This window comes from Polypterus senegalus, chromosome 3, assembly GCF_016835505.1.
Source record: "Polypterus senegalus isolate Bchr_013 chromosome 3, ASM1683550v1, whole genome shotgun sequence".
Lineage (NCBI taxonomy): Eukaryota > Metazoa > Chordata > Cladistia > Polypteriformes > Polypteridae > Polypterus > Polypterus senegalus.
This window is the reverse complement of record NC_053156.1, coordinates 184,036,638-184,054,975: the sequence shown is the minus strand read 5'-3', so window position 1 is coordinate 184,054,975 and position 18,338 is coordinate 184,036,638. Positions and strand designations below refer to the sequence as shown.

The window sequence follows — 18,338 nt, the reverse complement described above, 5'->3', positions numbered from 1 at the left end:
CTCTTAGATAGGTCTCCTGTCACATGGGGGATGACATCTGACACTGCAAAGACAATTACACAGATTTTAACTGACCACAATTTATCAGACCCCCGGAGATTTCTAATCCCAAACTCAAGAACATATTACTTCTACTCACCAGTGCATCATTGCTACTCAAGAATTGATTATTTCTTTATAGTTAATTTCTTGCCAATGATTAAATCTTGCAAGTACGACGCTATTGTAAATTCCGACCATGCCACTTTGATCCTGGAGCTAAACACATTAGGCCCCACACACTCATCTCACAGATGACATCATAACCCACTTCTATTAGCAGATGAGAACTGTACAAAATTTATATCCAAACAAATCAGTTACTTTCTAGAGACAAATACAACCTCAGAAGTATCTGCAGGAATACTCTGGGAAACTCTAAAGGCCTTCTTAAGAGGATAGATTATTTCATAACTTTCCCACAGAAATAAATTCAAAATCAATAAGGTACCAGAGCTAACCAGCGAAATTACTAGAATAGATGAAGAGCATGCCAGGTGTCCAAGTGAGGCTCTTCATAGGAAAAAGCAGGCACTACATTCAGAGCTCAACCTGTTAACAACTAAAGAAACTGAACAACTCATTTTTAAATCAAGACATCATTATTATGAACATGGAGAGAAAGCTAATAAGCTTTTAGCTCAACAAATCCACAAGCAAGACGTTCGCAATGCAATCCCAGCAATCACCAACACAAACGGAGATAAAATCATTGACCATAAAAATATAATGCACACATTCAGAGACTACTATAAATCCTTATATTCTACTGAGTTTAAAGACAACAATACACAATCTAATGCATTTCTAGATACATCACAGTTACTACAAATAGATACTTTTAGTGCAGAGGAACTGGATAAACCTTTGGCGTTGTTAGAATTACTAGATGCTATAAAGTCATTTCAAAGCGGGAAAGCAGCAGGCCCTGATAACTACCCTGTACAATTTTATAATAAATTCTCCACTCAGCTAGCTCCCCTCTTATTAGCAACTATTACAGAAGCTAGAGACAATCAAATTCTACCTCAAACATTTCGCTAAGCATTAATCACCGTCTTTCCTAAACAAAATAAGGACTTATTACAATGTGCATCATATAGACCAATTTCACTTCTGAATAATGATGTTAAGATATTCTCCAAACTCTTAGCTAGAAGGATGGAGAAAGTGCTGCCTTCGGTAATATCACAAGATCACACTGAACTTATTAACTCTTTTAGGGCTAATTTTTTTTTTTCTTTTCTCCCAGGGCTGAATATTTTTCTAAAAACCTTTTTTTTTTTTTTTTACAAAAAGAACACAAAACAATTGTTTAACTTATCAAAGAAACAAAAAATATTTATTTTTGAACAACATAACTGTTTTGCATTTTGTATGAGCCTGCATAATATGTAATGTAACATATTATTTCACATACTGTAAATTTCACAAAGCAAAGTCCTGCAAAGTGCGGTAATGCTCAAAGCATCGAATTGCGTGCATTTCCACTTTGCACTCCTACAATATGTGTTGCACTGGTGCCTCTTTTTCAATAATCTGTTGCTGCACACAACACAGTCAGGCTTGTACTTTTTGTCCTCATAAGTTGCAGGAAAGTGGCGCTCAGTCAGCCTGTCTGGCACTGCTCTTTGTAATGGCCTTCCTCGCTTTGCCAAAGGCACTCCAACATATTCTGCCAGCAAGTTGTCCACCACCTTCTTGAGGAAATCTGCCACAGTCACAGTACTGTCACTGTTTGCCTGCTTGAATAATATATATCCATTTGTGAGTGCAATCTCACAGATGCGATGGTACACAGTGTGGTACCACTTGGTGGACTTATGGTCGTAAGCATATGACCCCAGCATCTGATCCAGTCGATCAACTCCAGCCATTTTACAGTTGTACTCTTCAAGTGCAACAGGCTTGTCCAGCTTCCTACCTTCTGGGTTTCCCATAGAACGAATTACCTTCTCACATAAATTGTTGGTGTGAACTGTAGTAATACAAATCACCCGATTGGCATCATGCCATGTCAATGCCACCAAGTTATCCGCCCGCATGAAAACAGGATTGTCACCTTTTTTCGTTTTCAGCCTCTCTGGCTTCAACTGTAAAGGCATGTGTCTCCTGCTCACCCTTACTGTGCCACAAGCTCCAATTCCCCTGCTCTGTAGCTCTATGAACAATTCTGGTGAACTATAAAAATTGTCCATGTACACAACATGTCCCAAATGTTCATAGCCCTGAAGCAGCTCCAGCACAACCTGAGTTGTCAAAGGACAGTTCTCCCTCTGAAATGGATGCTTACCAGTGTAAGTAATTACTTTTAGGCAGAAACCAGTGCTTGCTTCAGCCAATACAAAATCCTTGATGCCATACTTGGTGGGCTTATCTGGCATATATTGGCGGAAAAAAAGCCGTCCCTTATATTTTATCATGGACTCATCCACAGACAAATCACGGGCAGGCTGAAAAAATTGTTTATAGGTTGGCTCCACTATGTCAAGCTGGGGCTGAACTTTATACATGGGGTTATAGCCCTGCTCACCCCTTGGGATTTGCTTCTCATTATCACAAAAGTGAATGAAGCTTTGCAGCAGCATGTACCTATCACGGGGCATAACCTGTCCAAAGTCACCAGGTGACAAAGTACGTTTGGACCAGTGCTCCCTGAAATTATATCGCCATTCCAGTCCTATCTCTATCTGCAATGCCACAAAGCCCTTGATCTCGTCTTTGGTTGTGGGTTTCCACTTCGAAAAACGAGAATGCGGAGCAAGCGCTTCCCGCGAATCAAAAAATTGCTCTGCGTACCTGTTCGTCTCATCAGCTATCAGTTGAAAAACTGCCTCAGGAAAAAACAGCCTGAAATAGTCCAGCGGCGTGTAATCGGTTGTGTCCAGCAGCAAGCCGAGCCTTTTAGTATAGTCCGGTAGCCACTTCGGCTCCCAAGGATCAATTTCTGGGTCCTTGCCGTAGGTGCACCGACAGCGCGAATGCGCCCAGCTGCCAGCCGAGCAGCTGCGGTGGCATCGGCTGGTCTCCGATCGGCTGATGCCTGCTCCTCAATTTCTTCCTCGATCTCCTGATCACTATCAAAGAAATCGGAATCTGACAAATCAGAGTCCGACTCCGCGATAATGCGCAAAATTTCTTCGGCCGAGTATGTTCTTTTTTGAACTCGCTTCGCTCCCGCATGAGATGTTGATGCCATCTTGCCTTTGTTTCTATTTGTTTACATATCACAACTCACGCACACGCAAGGATTAGTTGCTGAGCCAACGAGATTAACATTCCTCCAAGCAGAGAGGGAATGCCTGTGACGTGACAATGAGTTTTGTCACCATTAACAGCTGATTGTCGCCCTCTATCCCTGGATGTCGACTTTTGTCGACATCCGCCCTCAACCCATCCTGTCGACAAAAGTCGACACCCGCCCTAAAAGAGTTAAAGGCCGACAGCTTACAATCTTCGACACCGGTTTAATGTAATATATTCACCAACAAAGTCAAACACCCCAGAGATATTATCGTTGCAGGAAAAGTATTTGATATGATTGAATGGAACTACCTTTTACTACATTAGAAAAATTTGAGTGTGGCCCGAATATTTGTGCATGGATCAAACTACTATATACCAATCCAGAAGCCTTGGTTTGTATCAACAACATTTGTTCAGACTACTAGAACGTGATACCAGACAAGGATGCCCCTTGTCACCACTGCTATTTGCAACAGCCATTCAACCACTGGCAGTTCACTGTCGAAATGCTTATCAGATAAAGGGGATTATCAGAGAAGGACTTGAACAGAAAATTTCTCTATATGCAGATGATATGGTACTGTATATACAGTGCATATGGAAAGTATTCACAGCACATCACTTTTTCCACATTTTGTTATGTTACAGCCTTATTCCAAAATGGATTAAATTAATTTTTTCCGCAGAATTCTACACAAAACACCCCATCATGACAACGTGAAAAAAAGTTTACTTGAGATTTTTGCAAATTTATTAAAAATACAAAAATTGAGAAAGCACATGTATAGTACATAAGTATTCACAGCCTTTGCCATGAAGCTCAAAATTGAGCTCAGGTGCTTCCTGTTTCCCCTGATCATCCTTTCGATGTTTCTGCAACTTAATTGGAGTCCACCTGTGGTAAATTCAGTTGATTGGACATGATTTGGAAAGGAACACACCTGTCTATATAAGGTCCCACAGTTGACAGTTCAAACACAAACCAAGCATGAAGTCAAAGGAATTGTCTGTAGACCTCCGAGACAGGATTGTCTTGAGGCACAAATCTGGGGAAAGTTACAGAAAAATTTCTGCTGCTTTGAAGGTCCCAATGAGCACAGTTGCCTCCACCATCCGTAAGTGGAAGAAGTTCGAAACCACCAGGACTCTTCCTAGAGCATGCCGGCCATCTAAACTGAGCAATCGGGGGAGAAGGGCCTTAGTCAGGGAGGTGACCAAGAACTCGATGGTCACTCTCCAGAGCTCCAGAGGTCCTCTGTGGAGAGAGGAAAACCTTCCAGAATGACAGCCATCTCTGCAGCAATCCACCAATCAGGCCTGTATGGTAGAGTGGCCAGACGGAAGCCACTCCTTAGTAAAAGGCACATGGCAGTCCGTCTGGAGTTTGCCAAAAGGCACCTGAAGGACTCTCAGACTCTCACAAGTAAATATAAAGCTCTTTATCAACAAAATTTCGCTGTTTGTATGGAAATAATTAAGCAAGATTTGTATAGACGGTCAACCCTTCATCTCACTCTAGTTGGAAGAATTAAGGTTGTTAAGGTGAATATCCTTCCCAAGCTTTTCTTTTTATTTCAAAACATTCCAATATATATCAATAAATAATTTTTTTAAGCAAACAGATTCAACCATAACCTCATTTATTTTGAACTCAAAACAACCACGCATCCAAAGAGCGACCCTACAAAGACCTAAGTCAGAAGGTGGCATGGCTCTACCCAAGTTTTAGTTTTATTACTGGGCAGCAAACATACAAGCTATAATAACCTGGACACAAATAGATGAACATACACAGGCTTGATCAGCAACAGAAATAAAATCCTGCAGTACTTCTTTATATTCCCTACTTTGTGCCCCAATAAATGCAAGTTATCACAATATACTAATAACCTAACTGTGCTTCACTCACTCAGAATATGGAAATAATGTAGAAAAATTTTTAAGATGGAGAATCTTTTATGTCTGGCACCTCTGCATGAGAACCACCTTTTTCAACCCTCACAAACATGTGCAGTTTTTAATATCTGGAAAACATTTGGGATTAAACTGCTTAGAGATCTTTATATAGACAACATCTTTGCATCCTATGAACAATTACATTCCACATTTAACTTTCCTGCAACACATTTCTTTCACTATCTTCAAATTAGAAACTTTGTCAAACAGGACCTGCCCGATTTCCCTCATCTCGCACCTTCCTCTATGCTGGAAAAAATACTGCTCAGTTTGGAGCACTCAGACAGCATTTCTGCAATATATAAAATTATTTTACACTCCCTCCCTTTCAAAGATCCAAGAGGACAATGGGAAAAAGATCTATCACTCAACATATCAGAAAAGGAGTGGAAGGTAGCAATGCAGAGAATTCACTCACGCTCCATATGTGCAAAGCATACAATTATTCAACTTAAAATTATATATCGAGAACCTCTGTCTTGCTTAAAACTGTCCAAAATGTTTCCAGGGCAAGATCCAACCTGCGAACGCTGCAATCAAGTCCCAGCCACACTGGGTCACATGCTTTGGGCCTGCACCAAATTAACACCATTCTGGACAAAAAATTTTAAGTGCCTTTCAGACGTCTTGGTGTCACAATCCCTCCTAAATTATTAACACTAGAATTACCAGAGCCTACGAAAAAAACTCGTAAATCTGTCCCACCTTAAATCGCTTCTTAAAATCGTTCACAGCTCTCCACCAGCGTCTTTTGTCATCTAAATGTGCTGATAAAAATCAGGCTGCAAGCAGCCGGCTATTCCATCCCTCCACCGACTTAGAACGTGCACAAACTTCTCCCAGCTCATGCCTTGATTGATTTTCTGGGAGTGAAGTGGAGTTTTAGAGTGGAAATAATAGATTGTTGTTTGGAACACACACATTTCATGTCTGTTCCGTTTCTACAGTAATCTGTGTAAACACATTGTTAAAACAGGAACGTTTTTTATATTCTACTAGTAGATGACAAAATGTAAGCATAAACTATATAATGTATGAAGCCTGAAGTATCAAAGAAATACTTTCACAAAAGCTACAAATCTAACACAACAATTGCGCTTTTATTCAAAAATATAACTGCAAAAACAAAAAGCCGCCTTAACATGCGACATTGACACCTGTTTATTATGACTGCCTCCGTGGTGCAATAGAATCAGCTGCTGACTGGGAATCAAAAGGTCGTGAGTTCTATCCTGCACCACTCCATTTTGAGAAGTAAACTGCTCTTTGTCTTACTATTTTAGAATAAAAAAATACATTTGATTTAAGTCTGTAACAGCCGGTGTAATTTATGATACTTGTAAAGGTTAGCTTTGTTTTTTTTTTTTTTAGTCAGTTTTATTATCTCAGCCGCGTTCACAAGCTCAAACACACCCCACCCCCGCATCTGACACTGCTGTTTCAGAGGTAAACTCGGCTCCCTTCTACATCGGAGCAAGAATGCACATACCATTGCTTGCATGCTACAGTGTCAGCAGGCACTTTTCGTGGCATTACACACATTTTTGAGCATGCCCTCTGCACATTTCTTGTGACTTTAGGCTTTAGGAAGTAAGTAAATAAATAAAGGTAAATCGTGTCATAAAATGATTTCTTCAAAACGTCGAATGTTATTTATTTGGCATGGACATGTCTGCATGCACTTTTTGTGGCATTACACATGTATTTTTTGAGCATGTCCGTGCCAAATAAATAACATTCAATGTTTTGAAGAATTCATTTTATGACTGAAATCAAATGTATGTTTTTATTCTAAAATAGTAAGACTAAGAGCAGTTTACTTCTCAAAACAGTGGTGCAGGATCGAACTCACAACCTTTTGATTCCCAATCAGCAGCTGATTCTATTGCGCCACGGAGGCAGTCATAATAAACAGGTGTCAATGTCGCATGTTAAGGTGGCTTTTTGTTTCTGCAGTTATATTTTTGCATAAAAGCGCAATTGTGTTAGATTTGTAGCTTTTGTGAAAGTATTTCTTGGATACTTCAGGCTTCATACATTATATAGTTTATGCCTACATTTTGTCATCTACTAGTAGAATATAAAAAAAGTTTCTGTTTTAACAATGTGTTTACATAGATTACTGTAGAAACGGAACAGACATGAAATGTGTGTGTTCCAAACAACAATCTATTATTTCCACTCTAAAACTTCACTCCCAGAAAATCAATCAAGGCATGAGCTGGGAGAAGTTTGTGCACATTCTAAGTCGGTGTTGGGATGGAATAGCCAGCTGCTTGGAGCCTGAATTTATCAGCACATTTAGATGACAAAAGACGCTGGTGGAGAGCTGTGAACGATTTTAAAAAGCGATTTAAGGTGGGATGGATTTACGAGATTTTTCGTAGGCTCTGGTAATTCTAGTGTTAACAGCTGTGTTTGGTTTTCTTCCAGTTGGGCTTAAAGTGGAGAAGGGCAAACAAACTGTGATTGCCTTTACTACACTATTGGCACACAGACTTGTTTTACTAAACTAAAAGAATCCTAATTCTCCTCTTTTAAGAAAGTGGGCAACTGATGTTTTATACTATTTGAAGTTGGAAAAAATTCAATTCTCAGTTTGAGGATCAGTGCAGAACTTTTTCAAAACCTGGCAGGATCTAATCAATAATATTTTAGAATAATCTCTTAAAGCACTGAGGAAATAATTTTCTTCGCATTTCCTTTTTTTTATCTGCCTATTAAACTCATCAATTTATGTATTTTGTCCAGCTTTAAGTTTTACTCTGTTGGCCATGCTCTCTTTCTCAGTGGTGGGGTTTGGGTTGTTTTGTTTCAGTCCTATTTTTTACAAAAACTGATCTGTATGAAATGAATATAATAAAATCAATAAAAATATTAAAAAAATGAAGATAAAAAATAATTACACATGGCACTGTGGTGGAACGGTAGTGCTGCTACGTCCCTGGTTTTCCCTGCTGGAGTTTCTTCCAAACTCATGCAGGTTTGGGAATTTGGTGATGCTAAAATGACGCTAGTGTATGTGTATGATTGTATTCACTTTGCAGTGAGCTGATGCCAAATCCAGGGATTTTTTTTCTGCCTCATGCCTGATGCTTGCTGTAATGGGCATGTCCCTGGGTTGATGGATGTAATTATTAAACATTCATCCTTTTCAGAGGCATGGTGGCAAGGTATTCTGAATTTAATAGATGTTTTTGGCAATTTACAACTCAGTGAAGCTGAACATTGTTTTTCACCATGATGATATCTATAACAGTGGGGAAGGCATGGCCCTGATGACCTGGGATAAGAGACTAGATAAAATGAGGAAGACCTTGGGCCTGTGGAGCTTTAGAAACTTTTCCACTGAAGGCAAACAACTGGTGCTATATAACAAAATCCTTTCTGTTTTGCAGTGAACAGACCAGTCATGACCCACTCTGTACATTAATAGTAATAATACATTTTTAATTATATAGTGCCTTTCCCATGCCTTCTAAAAGGCCAGAACAAGGATAGTGTTCTATTTCATTTGCAGTGCCAAGAGAGACAGAGGTGAATGGACAGTCATAATCAAGGAGTCCTGAAAAATTAAACAGTTATCCCAATATCCCCACTATGCTAAGGAAAAAGGTCAAATGGTGGATTTCATGTTGTGGTTAACAAGACATCACTATGCTGTATGGCAAATTACTCTGATGTAGTATACTGTAAGCATGTCACAGCTTAGAGTTCATTACGTTTGCAGGCGTCACTGTGATGTAACCCACACTCTTTATTTTGTCTAATGTATGTTTATTTATATTGTTATACACACTTTATGAATTTAAGTTACATGTATTTACATTTACCTTTTTATCTTCCAATCGGTAATTTGGAAACAAATCCATATGGCTTCCAGATAACTGAAAAGACAAAAAAAAAATATGCAGAATAGGAATAGAAAATCACTAAAGCTAGTAATCAAGTTTGCTTTGTGAAATTCCAATTTTAAAATATACTGTATACAGATTTGTTATATAAAACTTGTTTGTTTTAGATTTACACAAATTGTACATAACTTTTGTTGTAATGAAGTATAATATATAAAAGAAAATGCTATTTTTGTTATTAATTGGATAATTTGGATAAATGGGGAGGGTTACATCAGGATGGGCATCCAGTGTAAAATTTTGCCATTTCCATCCCAGACGGGTCGAGGCCTGGGTTAAAAACGGAAATTGGGCTACTGCTGGTTGAAGAAGGAGAAGGGGGATGGGGTTTGGGGTTGGCAGTAAAGAGAGTGGAACTGAGGGCAGGAACTTTGAATGTTGGCAGTATGACTGGTAAGGGGAGAGAGTCAGCTGATGTGATGGAGAGGAAGGTTGATATATTGTGTGTGCAAGAGACGAAATGGAAAGGGAGTAAGGCCAGGTGGATCAGAGATGGACTGAAATTGTTTTATCATAATGTGGATGAGGAGAAATGAGGTAGGGGTTATTCTGAAGGAAATGTATGTGAAGGATGTTTTGGAGGTGAAAAGAGTGTCAGACAGTATGATTATGAAACTGGACATGAAAGGTGTGATGAATGTTGTTACTGCATATGCCTCAAAAGTTGGGCGTGCGAGGGATGGATGAGTTGGATGAAGTGAAGTGTAAATGAAGTGCACTAAGAAAAAAAAAAACTACTTGAAAGCTACGAGAGGAATGAAGAAGGTCAGATGATAGTGGATTTTCTGAAAAGGATGGACATGGCTGTGGTGAATGCGTATTTTAAGAAGAAGGAGAAACACAGGGTGACATACAAGAGTGGAGACAGATGCACACAAGTGGATTATAACCAATGCATGAGGGTCAATCTGAAGGAGATTGAAGACTGCAGTGCTGACAAGGGAAAGCGTAGTTAGGCAGCATAGGATGGTGGTCTATAGGATGTTATTGGAGATCAAGAAGAGGAGGAGAGCGAGGGCAAAGTCAAAATCAAATGGTGAAAGTGGAAAAAGGAAGACTGCAAGGTTGAGTTTGGGGAGGAAGTAAGACAGGCACTGGGTGGCAGTGAAGAGTTGACAGACAGCTGGGCAACGACAGCAGAAGTTATAAGGATGACAGCAAGAAGGGTGCTTGGTGTGACATCTGGACTGAGGAAACAGGAAAAGGAAACCTGGTGGTGGAATAGGGAAGTACACAGGAGAGTATACAGAGGAAGAGGTTGGTAAAGAAGAAGTGGGATATTCAAAGAAATGCAGAAAGTAGACAAGAGTACAAAGAGATAAGGTGTAAGGTGAAGAGAGAGGTGGCCAAGGCTAAAGACAAGGCATATGATGAATTGTATGAGTTTGGACATTAAGGAGTGAGAAAATTACCTGTAACGACTGACTAGACAGAGGGGCCGTGCTGAGAAAGATGTGCAGCAGGTTAGGGTGATAAAAGATAAAGATGGAACTGTACTCAGAAGTGAGGAGAGTGTGTTCAGCAGATGGAAAGAGTACTCTGAGAGGCTGATGAATGAAGAGAATAAGAGAGAGAGAAAAGGTTGGATAATGTGGTGATAGTGAATCAGGAAGTGCAATGGATTAGGAAGGAGAAAGTAAGAACAGCTATGCAGAGCATGAAAAATGGAAAGGCCGTTGGTCCAGAAGACATACCTGTGAAAGCATGGAGGTGTTTAGGAGAAATGGCAGTGAAGTTTTTAACCAGATTGTTTAATGGAATCTTGGAAAGTGAGAGGATTGCTAAGGAGTGGAGAAGAAATGTACTGGTACCAATTTTTAAGAATAAGGGGGATGTGCAGAGCTGTAGCAACTACAGGGGGATAAAATTGATGAGCCACAGCATGAAGATATTGGAAAGAGTAGTAGAAGCTAGGTTAAGAAGTGAGGTGATGATTAGTGAGCAGCAGTATGATTTCATGACAGAAAAGAGCACAGCAGATGTGATGTTTGCTCTGAGGGTGTTAATGGAGAAGTACAGAGAGGGCCAGAAGGAGTTGTATTTCGTCTTTGTGGACCTGGAGAAAGCATATGATAGGGTGATTTTAGAAGAGTTGTGGTACTGTATGAGGAAGTCAGGAGTGGCAGATAAGTATGTAAACTTTGTACAGGATATGCACGAGAGAAGTGTGACAGTGGTGAGGTCTGCGGTAGGAGTGATGGATGCATTCAAAAAAGGGGTTGGATTACATCAGGGATTGGCTCTAAGCCCTTTCTTATTTGCAGTGGTGATGGACAGTTTGACAGACAAGATTAGATAGGAGTTCTTGTGGACTATGATGTTTGCTGATGTCATTGTGATTTATAGCGAGAGTAGGGAGAAGGTTGAGGAGATCCTGGAGAAATGCTCTAGAGAGAAGAGGAATGAAGGTCAGTAGGAACAAGATAAAATACATGTGTGTAAATGAGAGGGAGGTCAGTAGAATAGTGAAGATATAGGGAGTAGAGTTGGCGAAGGTGGATGAGTTTAAAGACTTGGGATCAACTGTACAGAGTAACATGGATTACGGAAGAGAGGTGAAAAAGAAAGTGTATGTAGGGTGGAATGAGTGGAGAAGAGTGTCAGGAGTAATTTGTAAAAGACAAGTATCAGCAAGAGTGAAAGGGAAAGTCTACAGGATGGTAGTGAGACCAGCTATGTTATATGGGTTAGAGTGGGTAGCATTAACCAAAAAACAGGAGACAGAACTGGAGGTAGTACAGTTAAAGATGTTAAGATTTGCATTGGGTGTGACGAGGATGGACAAGATTAGAAATGTATACATTAGAGGGTTGGCTCAGGTTTGACAGTTTGGAGACAAAGTAAGAGAAGCAAGATTGTGTTGGATTGGACATGTTCAGAGGGGAGATGCTAGGTAAATTGGGAAAAGGATGCCAAGGGTATAGTTGCCAGGCAAGAGGAAAAGATGAAGGCCTAAAAGAAGATTTATGGATGTATTGAGAGAGGACATGCAGGTGATGGGTGTAACGGAGCAAGATGCAGAGGACAGGATGATATGGAAAAAGATGATCCTCTGTGGCAACCCCTAATGGGAGCAGCTGAAAGAAGAAGTTGTCTCTTTGCATAGTGAGACACATGAAACCCTCTCTTGTTTGCAGGGAGACTGTTGAACTCAGCCCTCAGTTTCTTCAAACAGCTAAAGTCCCCTGGCAGCTGACCTTCATACTGGCTTGTGCCAATAAAACTAATGCTAATGAGTGTAACTAGTTTATGAAGAAAGATGGAACCTCTCATGGAATAATTCATTGTAACAAAATGCAAATTGCTTTTAAAAATTCAGGGGAATTCACACCCTTTTAAGTATTCATATTAAATGTTAAAACACATTCCAGCACAATTGCAGTGTTAGTCTACAGATCACCAATGCCATATTCATTGTTCATGACTGAATTTGGCAACCTTTTATCTGATTTGGCTATAAATTATGATCATGTAGTGCTGATGGGGGATTTTAATGTACACATCGACAGGGAAACTGACACATTAAAGCAAATATTTTACTTATTTGTTAAATTTAGTGGGATTTTGTCAGATATGGCTCAACTCTTAATCATAACCACACAGTAGATTTCATTATAACTTAAGTATTACTCCATTAAATGAAGTTATTTCTGATCACTTTAATTATGTTTGATTTGGTATTGCCCCAATTAGTACATTCACATATTAAAAAGTCAGCATGACCTCTAGATTGTAATTCTGCTTAAAATCTATAGATATTTTGAAAAAGCCAAGTGTTAATTGTGGAAATAATTTTGATTAGCTAACATTAAATTATATAATGACCTTGAGATATTCTTTGGATGAAGTGCTCCCCTTAAAACCAAAGTGATCAAAGCACATGGAAAATTACCCTGGTTTAATTATAGCACTCGAGCTCTTAAATTAGAGTGTCAAAAACTGGAGCATAGATGGAGAGCAAAAAAACTGCAGGTCTTTTGAACTGCATGGATAGAGTTTGTTAAAAAGTTTATTTAAAAAATAAAAAAGGCTCTCCTTAAAGCCTGCTCAGGCTACTATTCTAAAATAATAATAATCCCTGTGTACTGTTTAGAACAATGGCTAATTTAACAAATGGAAATTCAGAACTGTAGTGCAAAATATCAGCAGACATTAGCAGTACAGAATTTATGAACTCCTTTAATGAGAAAATCAATCTTAACATCAAAGTGCAAACCACATACTAGTTTGGGAAACAATGTTTATTCCTTCATGTACAATTCTAAACCTGTCCTGTCCTAAACCTGTTTAAACAATCATCTATCCTACACATACACCTCCCCAACACCTTGGTGCCCCGTCATGGCAGAACATGTCTGATCTGTTCCCAAAAAAAATCCCAATGCCCCATAAACTTACTGTATACTGTTCTACCTTACACCAAAATTTGAGCCATGTGTTAAGCTTTCTAATTTCCTCAATTTTACCTGGACTGGTACATCTGCTCATCAGCTTGGCACCTAACTCTTTAAATTTGGATCACAGATTGCTCTTATGTATGTCATTTGTTCCAGCATGGACAGTGGCAACTGTATCCACTCCCCGCCCTGACCAAGAGCCTATGAACCCTTCCCAGGGAGACATTCGAGCAGCCATGTGTCGAGCTAATTCTTGGTAGCGAGAAGCAATCACATCGCTTTTTACTACCAATATTTGAAAACACATGCCAATAGCAGCCCATATCACCTACCAAGAATTGACCACTCACAACCCGTTTCGGCTACCAAGAAATGGCCAATGACGGCTCAGTCGGCTACCAAGAATTGGCGAATCATGGCTCCTGTCGGCTACCAAAAATTGGAAAGGGCGGGCCAGACTCTTGTCAATTAATGTATTCTACAAAAGCTTATTCAAGTCAGCACACACACGCTTTGCATTTAGTTTTGAACTTTCTAAAAATGTTATTCACGAGTCTGAGTTCAGCAAAAAATACATATTTCATTTTGTCGTAAAAGTTTCATAAATGTATTCATTATTGTTGATTAACCAACCCTTTGATATGCTATTACTTATGTGACATTTTGTTTGTAATTTGGTAGTCTAACTGAATTATGAACAGATTTACGTATTTAAATTCATGTATGCATTTTTAAAATGATTTGTTAAACATTCTTGGTGCAGTTTATTACAGTTATTAAATATGTGTGTAAAATGTGTAAAGAAATATATAATAATGTACAAATATAATAAACATTGGTGAACTGCATAATCATAGTTTCATTTTACAGGATGAGCTTTAAAAAGTAATAATAATAATAATATAATAATAATATGAAATGCTGTATAATAATGCAAATCTTTGAAACTGAAAACGTTTTTTCTTTTTTTTTTAATTAATTGTTTGGGTGAGTTAATTTTTAACTGACAAGATAGATGAACCATGTGTATATTTTCTACAGAAGATCCCAAGTCCCAAGTCTTTCTGGTATATAAAGAGCAATAATTCTTAATTAATTACTGCAGTAAAAATATAGTACAGTCATGGTCAAAATTATCGGCACCCCTGGAATTTTCCCAGAAAATGCACAATTTCTCTCAGAAAATTGTTACAATTACAAATGTTTTGGTATACACATGTTAATTTCCTTTATGTGCATTGGAACACCACAAAAAACAGAGATAAAAAGCTAAATCTGTTGTGTTTCTGAGTGTGCCACACTAAGCATTGAGAACAGAAAGAAGAGCAGAGAATTGTCTGAGGACTTGAGAACAAAAATTGTGGAAAAATATCAACAATCTCAAGGCTACAAGTCCATCTCCAGAAATCTTCCTGTTCCTTTGTCCAATGTGTGCAACATAATGAAGTTCACAACACATGGTACCATAGCTAATCTCCCTGGACGTGGACGGAAGATAAAAAAATATTAAAAGACTGCAACGAAGGATAGTCAGAATGATGGATAAACAGCCCCAATCAACTTCAAAACATATTCAAACTGTTCTACAGACTCAGGGTGCAACAGTGTCAGCTCAAACTAACCGTCGACATCTGAACAAAATGAAACGCTATGGCAGGAGACTGACACAGAAATATAAAAAAGCCATACTGGAGTTTGGCAAAATGTACCTGAGGAAGCCAAAATCCTTCTGGGTGAACGTCTTGTGGACAGATGAGACCAAGGTGAAGCTTTTTGGTAAAGCTCATCATTCTACTGTTTACAGAAAACGGAATGAGGACTACGAAGAAAAGAACAGAGTACCTACAGTCAAACATGGTGGAGGTTCTATGATGTTTTGCTGCCTCTGGCGCTGGATGCCTTAACTGTGTGCAAGGCATCATGAAATCTGAAGACTACCAAAAGATATTGGGGCGCAATGTAGGGCCCAGTGTGAGAAAGCTGGGTCTGCATCAGAGGTCATGAGTGTTCCAGCAGGACAATGACCCTAAACATACCTCTAAAAGCACCCAGAAATAGTTAAGACAAAGCGCTGGAGAGTTCTGAAGTGGCCAGCAACGAATCCGTATCTAAATCAGACTGAACACTTATGGAGAGATCTCAAAATTGCTGTTGGGAGAAGGCGCCCTTCAAATCTGAGAGACCTTGAGCAGTCTGCAAAAGAAGAGTGGTCGGAAATTCTAGTTGAGAGGTGTAACAAGCTTGTTGATGGTTAGCGCTTGATTTCAGTTATTTTTTCCAAAGGGCGTGCAATCAAATATGAAGTTGAGGGTGCCAATAATTTTGTCTGGCCCGGTTTTTGAGTTTTGTGTGAAATTATGTCAGATTTGTCTTTTTTGCTCTGGTTTTTTTGTTGTTTCAATGCACATAAAGGAAATAAACAAGTGTATACCTAAACATTTGTAATTGCAACAATTTTCTGGGAGAAATGGTGTATTTTCTGGGAAAATTCCAGGGGTGCAGATAATTTCGGCCATGACTGTATATATAATGAACAGTTTTGCAAATGTCTGCTGTGGCAGAATGAGAGCAGCAACAGGCCTTGGAATTAAATAACAGGTTTAATTAATAGCAAGAATAAGCTTCTCATTATGAAACTAGTAGGAGTGAAATTGGTTGGAATTTGAAGGCCCAATTTAGTTTGTCATCTGTTGGCTCATTTCATGTATCACTTCTGGTTAGCTGTCATTTAATGAAGAAAAGAATTCAAAGGACTGAATCCTTAGAAAAAGGGCTGCTAAAATGAAGAGACAAGAACTAGCAGTGAAAACTGGTCACTGATTAGGAAAAGGGTTAGAATGAAAACCTACAGCCACTGTGTTGCTGGCAACTCTATCCTTAGCATCCTTTTCCCAATATACCCACCAGCATCTCTCCTCTGCACATATTGAAACCAACACAATCTCACCTCTCTGACTTTGTCTCCAAACCGTCAAACCTGAGCTGACCCTCTAATGTCCTCATTTCTAATCCTCTCCATCCTCGTCACACCCAATGTAAATCTTAGTATCCTTAACTCTGCCACCTCCAGCTCTGTCTCCTGCTTTCTGGTCAGTGCCACAGTCTCTAACCCATATAACAAAGCTGGTCTGACTACCGTCCTGTTGGCCTTTGGTTTCACGCTTGCTGATATCAGTCTGTCACAAATCACTCCTGACACTCTTCCTCACCCACTCCTCCCTGCCTGCACTCTCTTCTTATTTAAGATTGTATATTGATTATGACTGAGAGAATAAAAGTGGAAAAAAAAAACCTGCTAACTTTAACGTTACTTTTACAAGTACTAAAAATTTACACCAGTTGTTACAGACACAAATCAAATGTACTGTATGTTTTTATTGTATAATATTAACAATAAGAGCAGTTTGCTACTCAAAATGGTAAATTTGTGAGGCAGTCAGGATCGAACTGGCAGCCTCTTGATTACAAGTGAGCAGTTCTTACCGCTGCACCACGGAAGCTGTCGTAATATCCTTGTACTGTACATTTGTAAAAGTGTTTATTTGATCTTTGGACTTCAGGCTTGACACATTATACAGTTTATGTCTACATTTTGTCATTTATTACTAAAACATGAAAAACGTTTCTACAATGTATTTACATGGATTGTTGTGGACAGAGAACACACATGAAATGCATGAAGGGATTTAAGGTGAGCCAGGGTTATGAGTTTTTTTGTAGTGTTAAGTGTGATATTTGTTTACTATGCTTATTGTTCATGTGTTCCTTGACAAATCACTCATTAAAGGGTTTTGTTTAATGAAAAAAGAAAAATAAACAACTACATCTGCAACGCATGACTCAAAGCACCATTTGTTCTTTGATGAGAAAGTTTTTTAAAATTTATTTTAGAGATATTTTCTTCCATTTAGCAATGTGCCATGAGTGGGAATCGAACCTTAGTCCATGCAGTAACTTGTGGTAGATCTTCTTTCAAAAATTGCAGCTATACCTCGACTCATGGGCACAATCCTGGAGGCAGCACACCGTGTGAGGCTCTCTGTCTCTGGGGCAAACCTGCTCTTCAATCCCCCTAATAACTGAGTCCCCAACTATCACTGCCTTTCTCTTTCTGGGAACTGTTTTTCAGGGGGCATGTTGGGTCCCTCCTCATGCCTGTCTACCACCTCAGAATCTTCAGAGACACTGGCCAGCTCTGCAAGAACCTGAAAATGGTCTGACACTTCCATTTCTGGAATTAATGTCTTCAGTCAGTGTGCATCCTTTCGTTACCTTGTGCTTTGTGACCGTGACCCACCTATCTCTACCTGTGTGGTCTGAAGTCTCCTCTCATGCCACCTTAGGGGTGCACGCTATCTCTCTACAGGACACTTGGGTCAGGTCTGCCAATTCTCTACTACAACGCAGGTCAGCCAAATTCTCCTCCAGTTCAGTGATCCTGAGCTTGAGGTGCTGGATCAGCTGGCATCGCCTACAGATGCAGCCCTCATAGAAGTCTAGCTTCACCGAGCCATTCTCTAAAAAGTACAACATCTAACAGAACATGCATTACACTGGTCTCATTATTACATTTTGATGTTGGATTACTAAAATTGCTCAGCTTTTTTATTAAAATGATATGATTTAACTTAAATGGTAAAACAAAAAAAAATTAAAGCAAAAATTAAATTTAAAAAATTGACGATTTTAGTGTGAATATGATCTGCAATGAGTTAGCAGTAACAGCAAATTTAATTGCATTTGTTAAAGCTGGATTGAAGCTTTGATTTTTGAACCAGGGTTCATT

General features: G+C 39.1%; 1 protein-coding gene across 1 annotated transcript in view; it reads right to left on the bottom strand.

The window, feature by feature from the left end:
• Positions 1-18,338, bottom strand: part of LOC120526634 (kinesin-like protein KIF13B) — a 655,733-nt gene that overhangs the window by 132,678 nt on the left and 504,717 nt on the right. Inside the window, exon 32 of the mRNA XM_039749796.1 lies at positions 9,075-9,128. Coding sequence (XP_039605730.1) covers positions 9,075-9,128 — 54 coding nt within the window. The remainder of the gene's footprint in view (positions 1-9,074; positions 9,129-18,338) is intronic.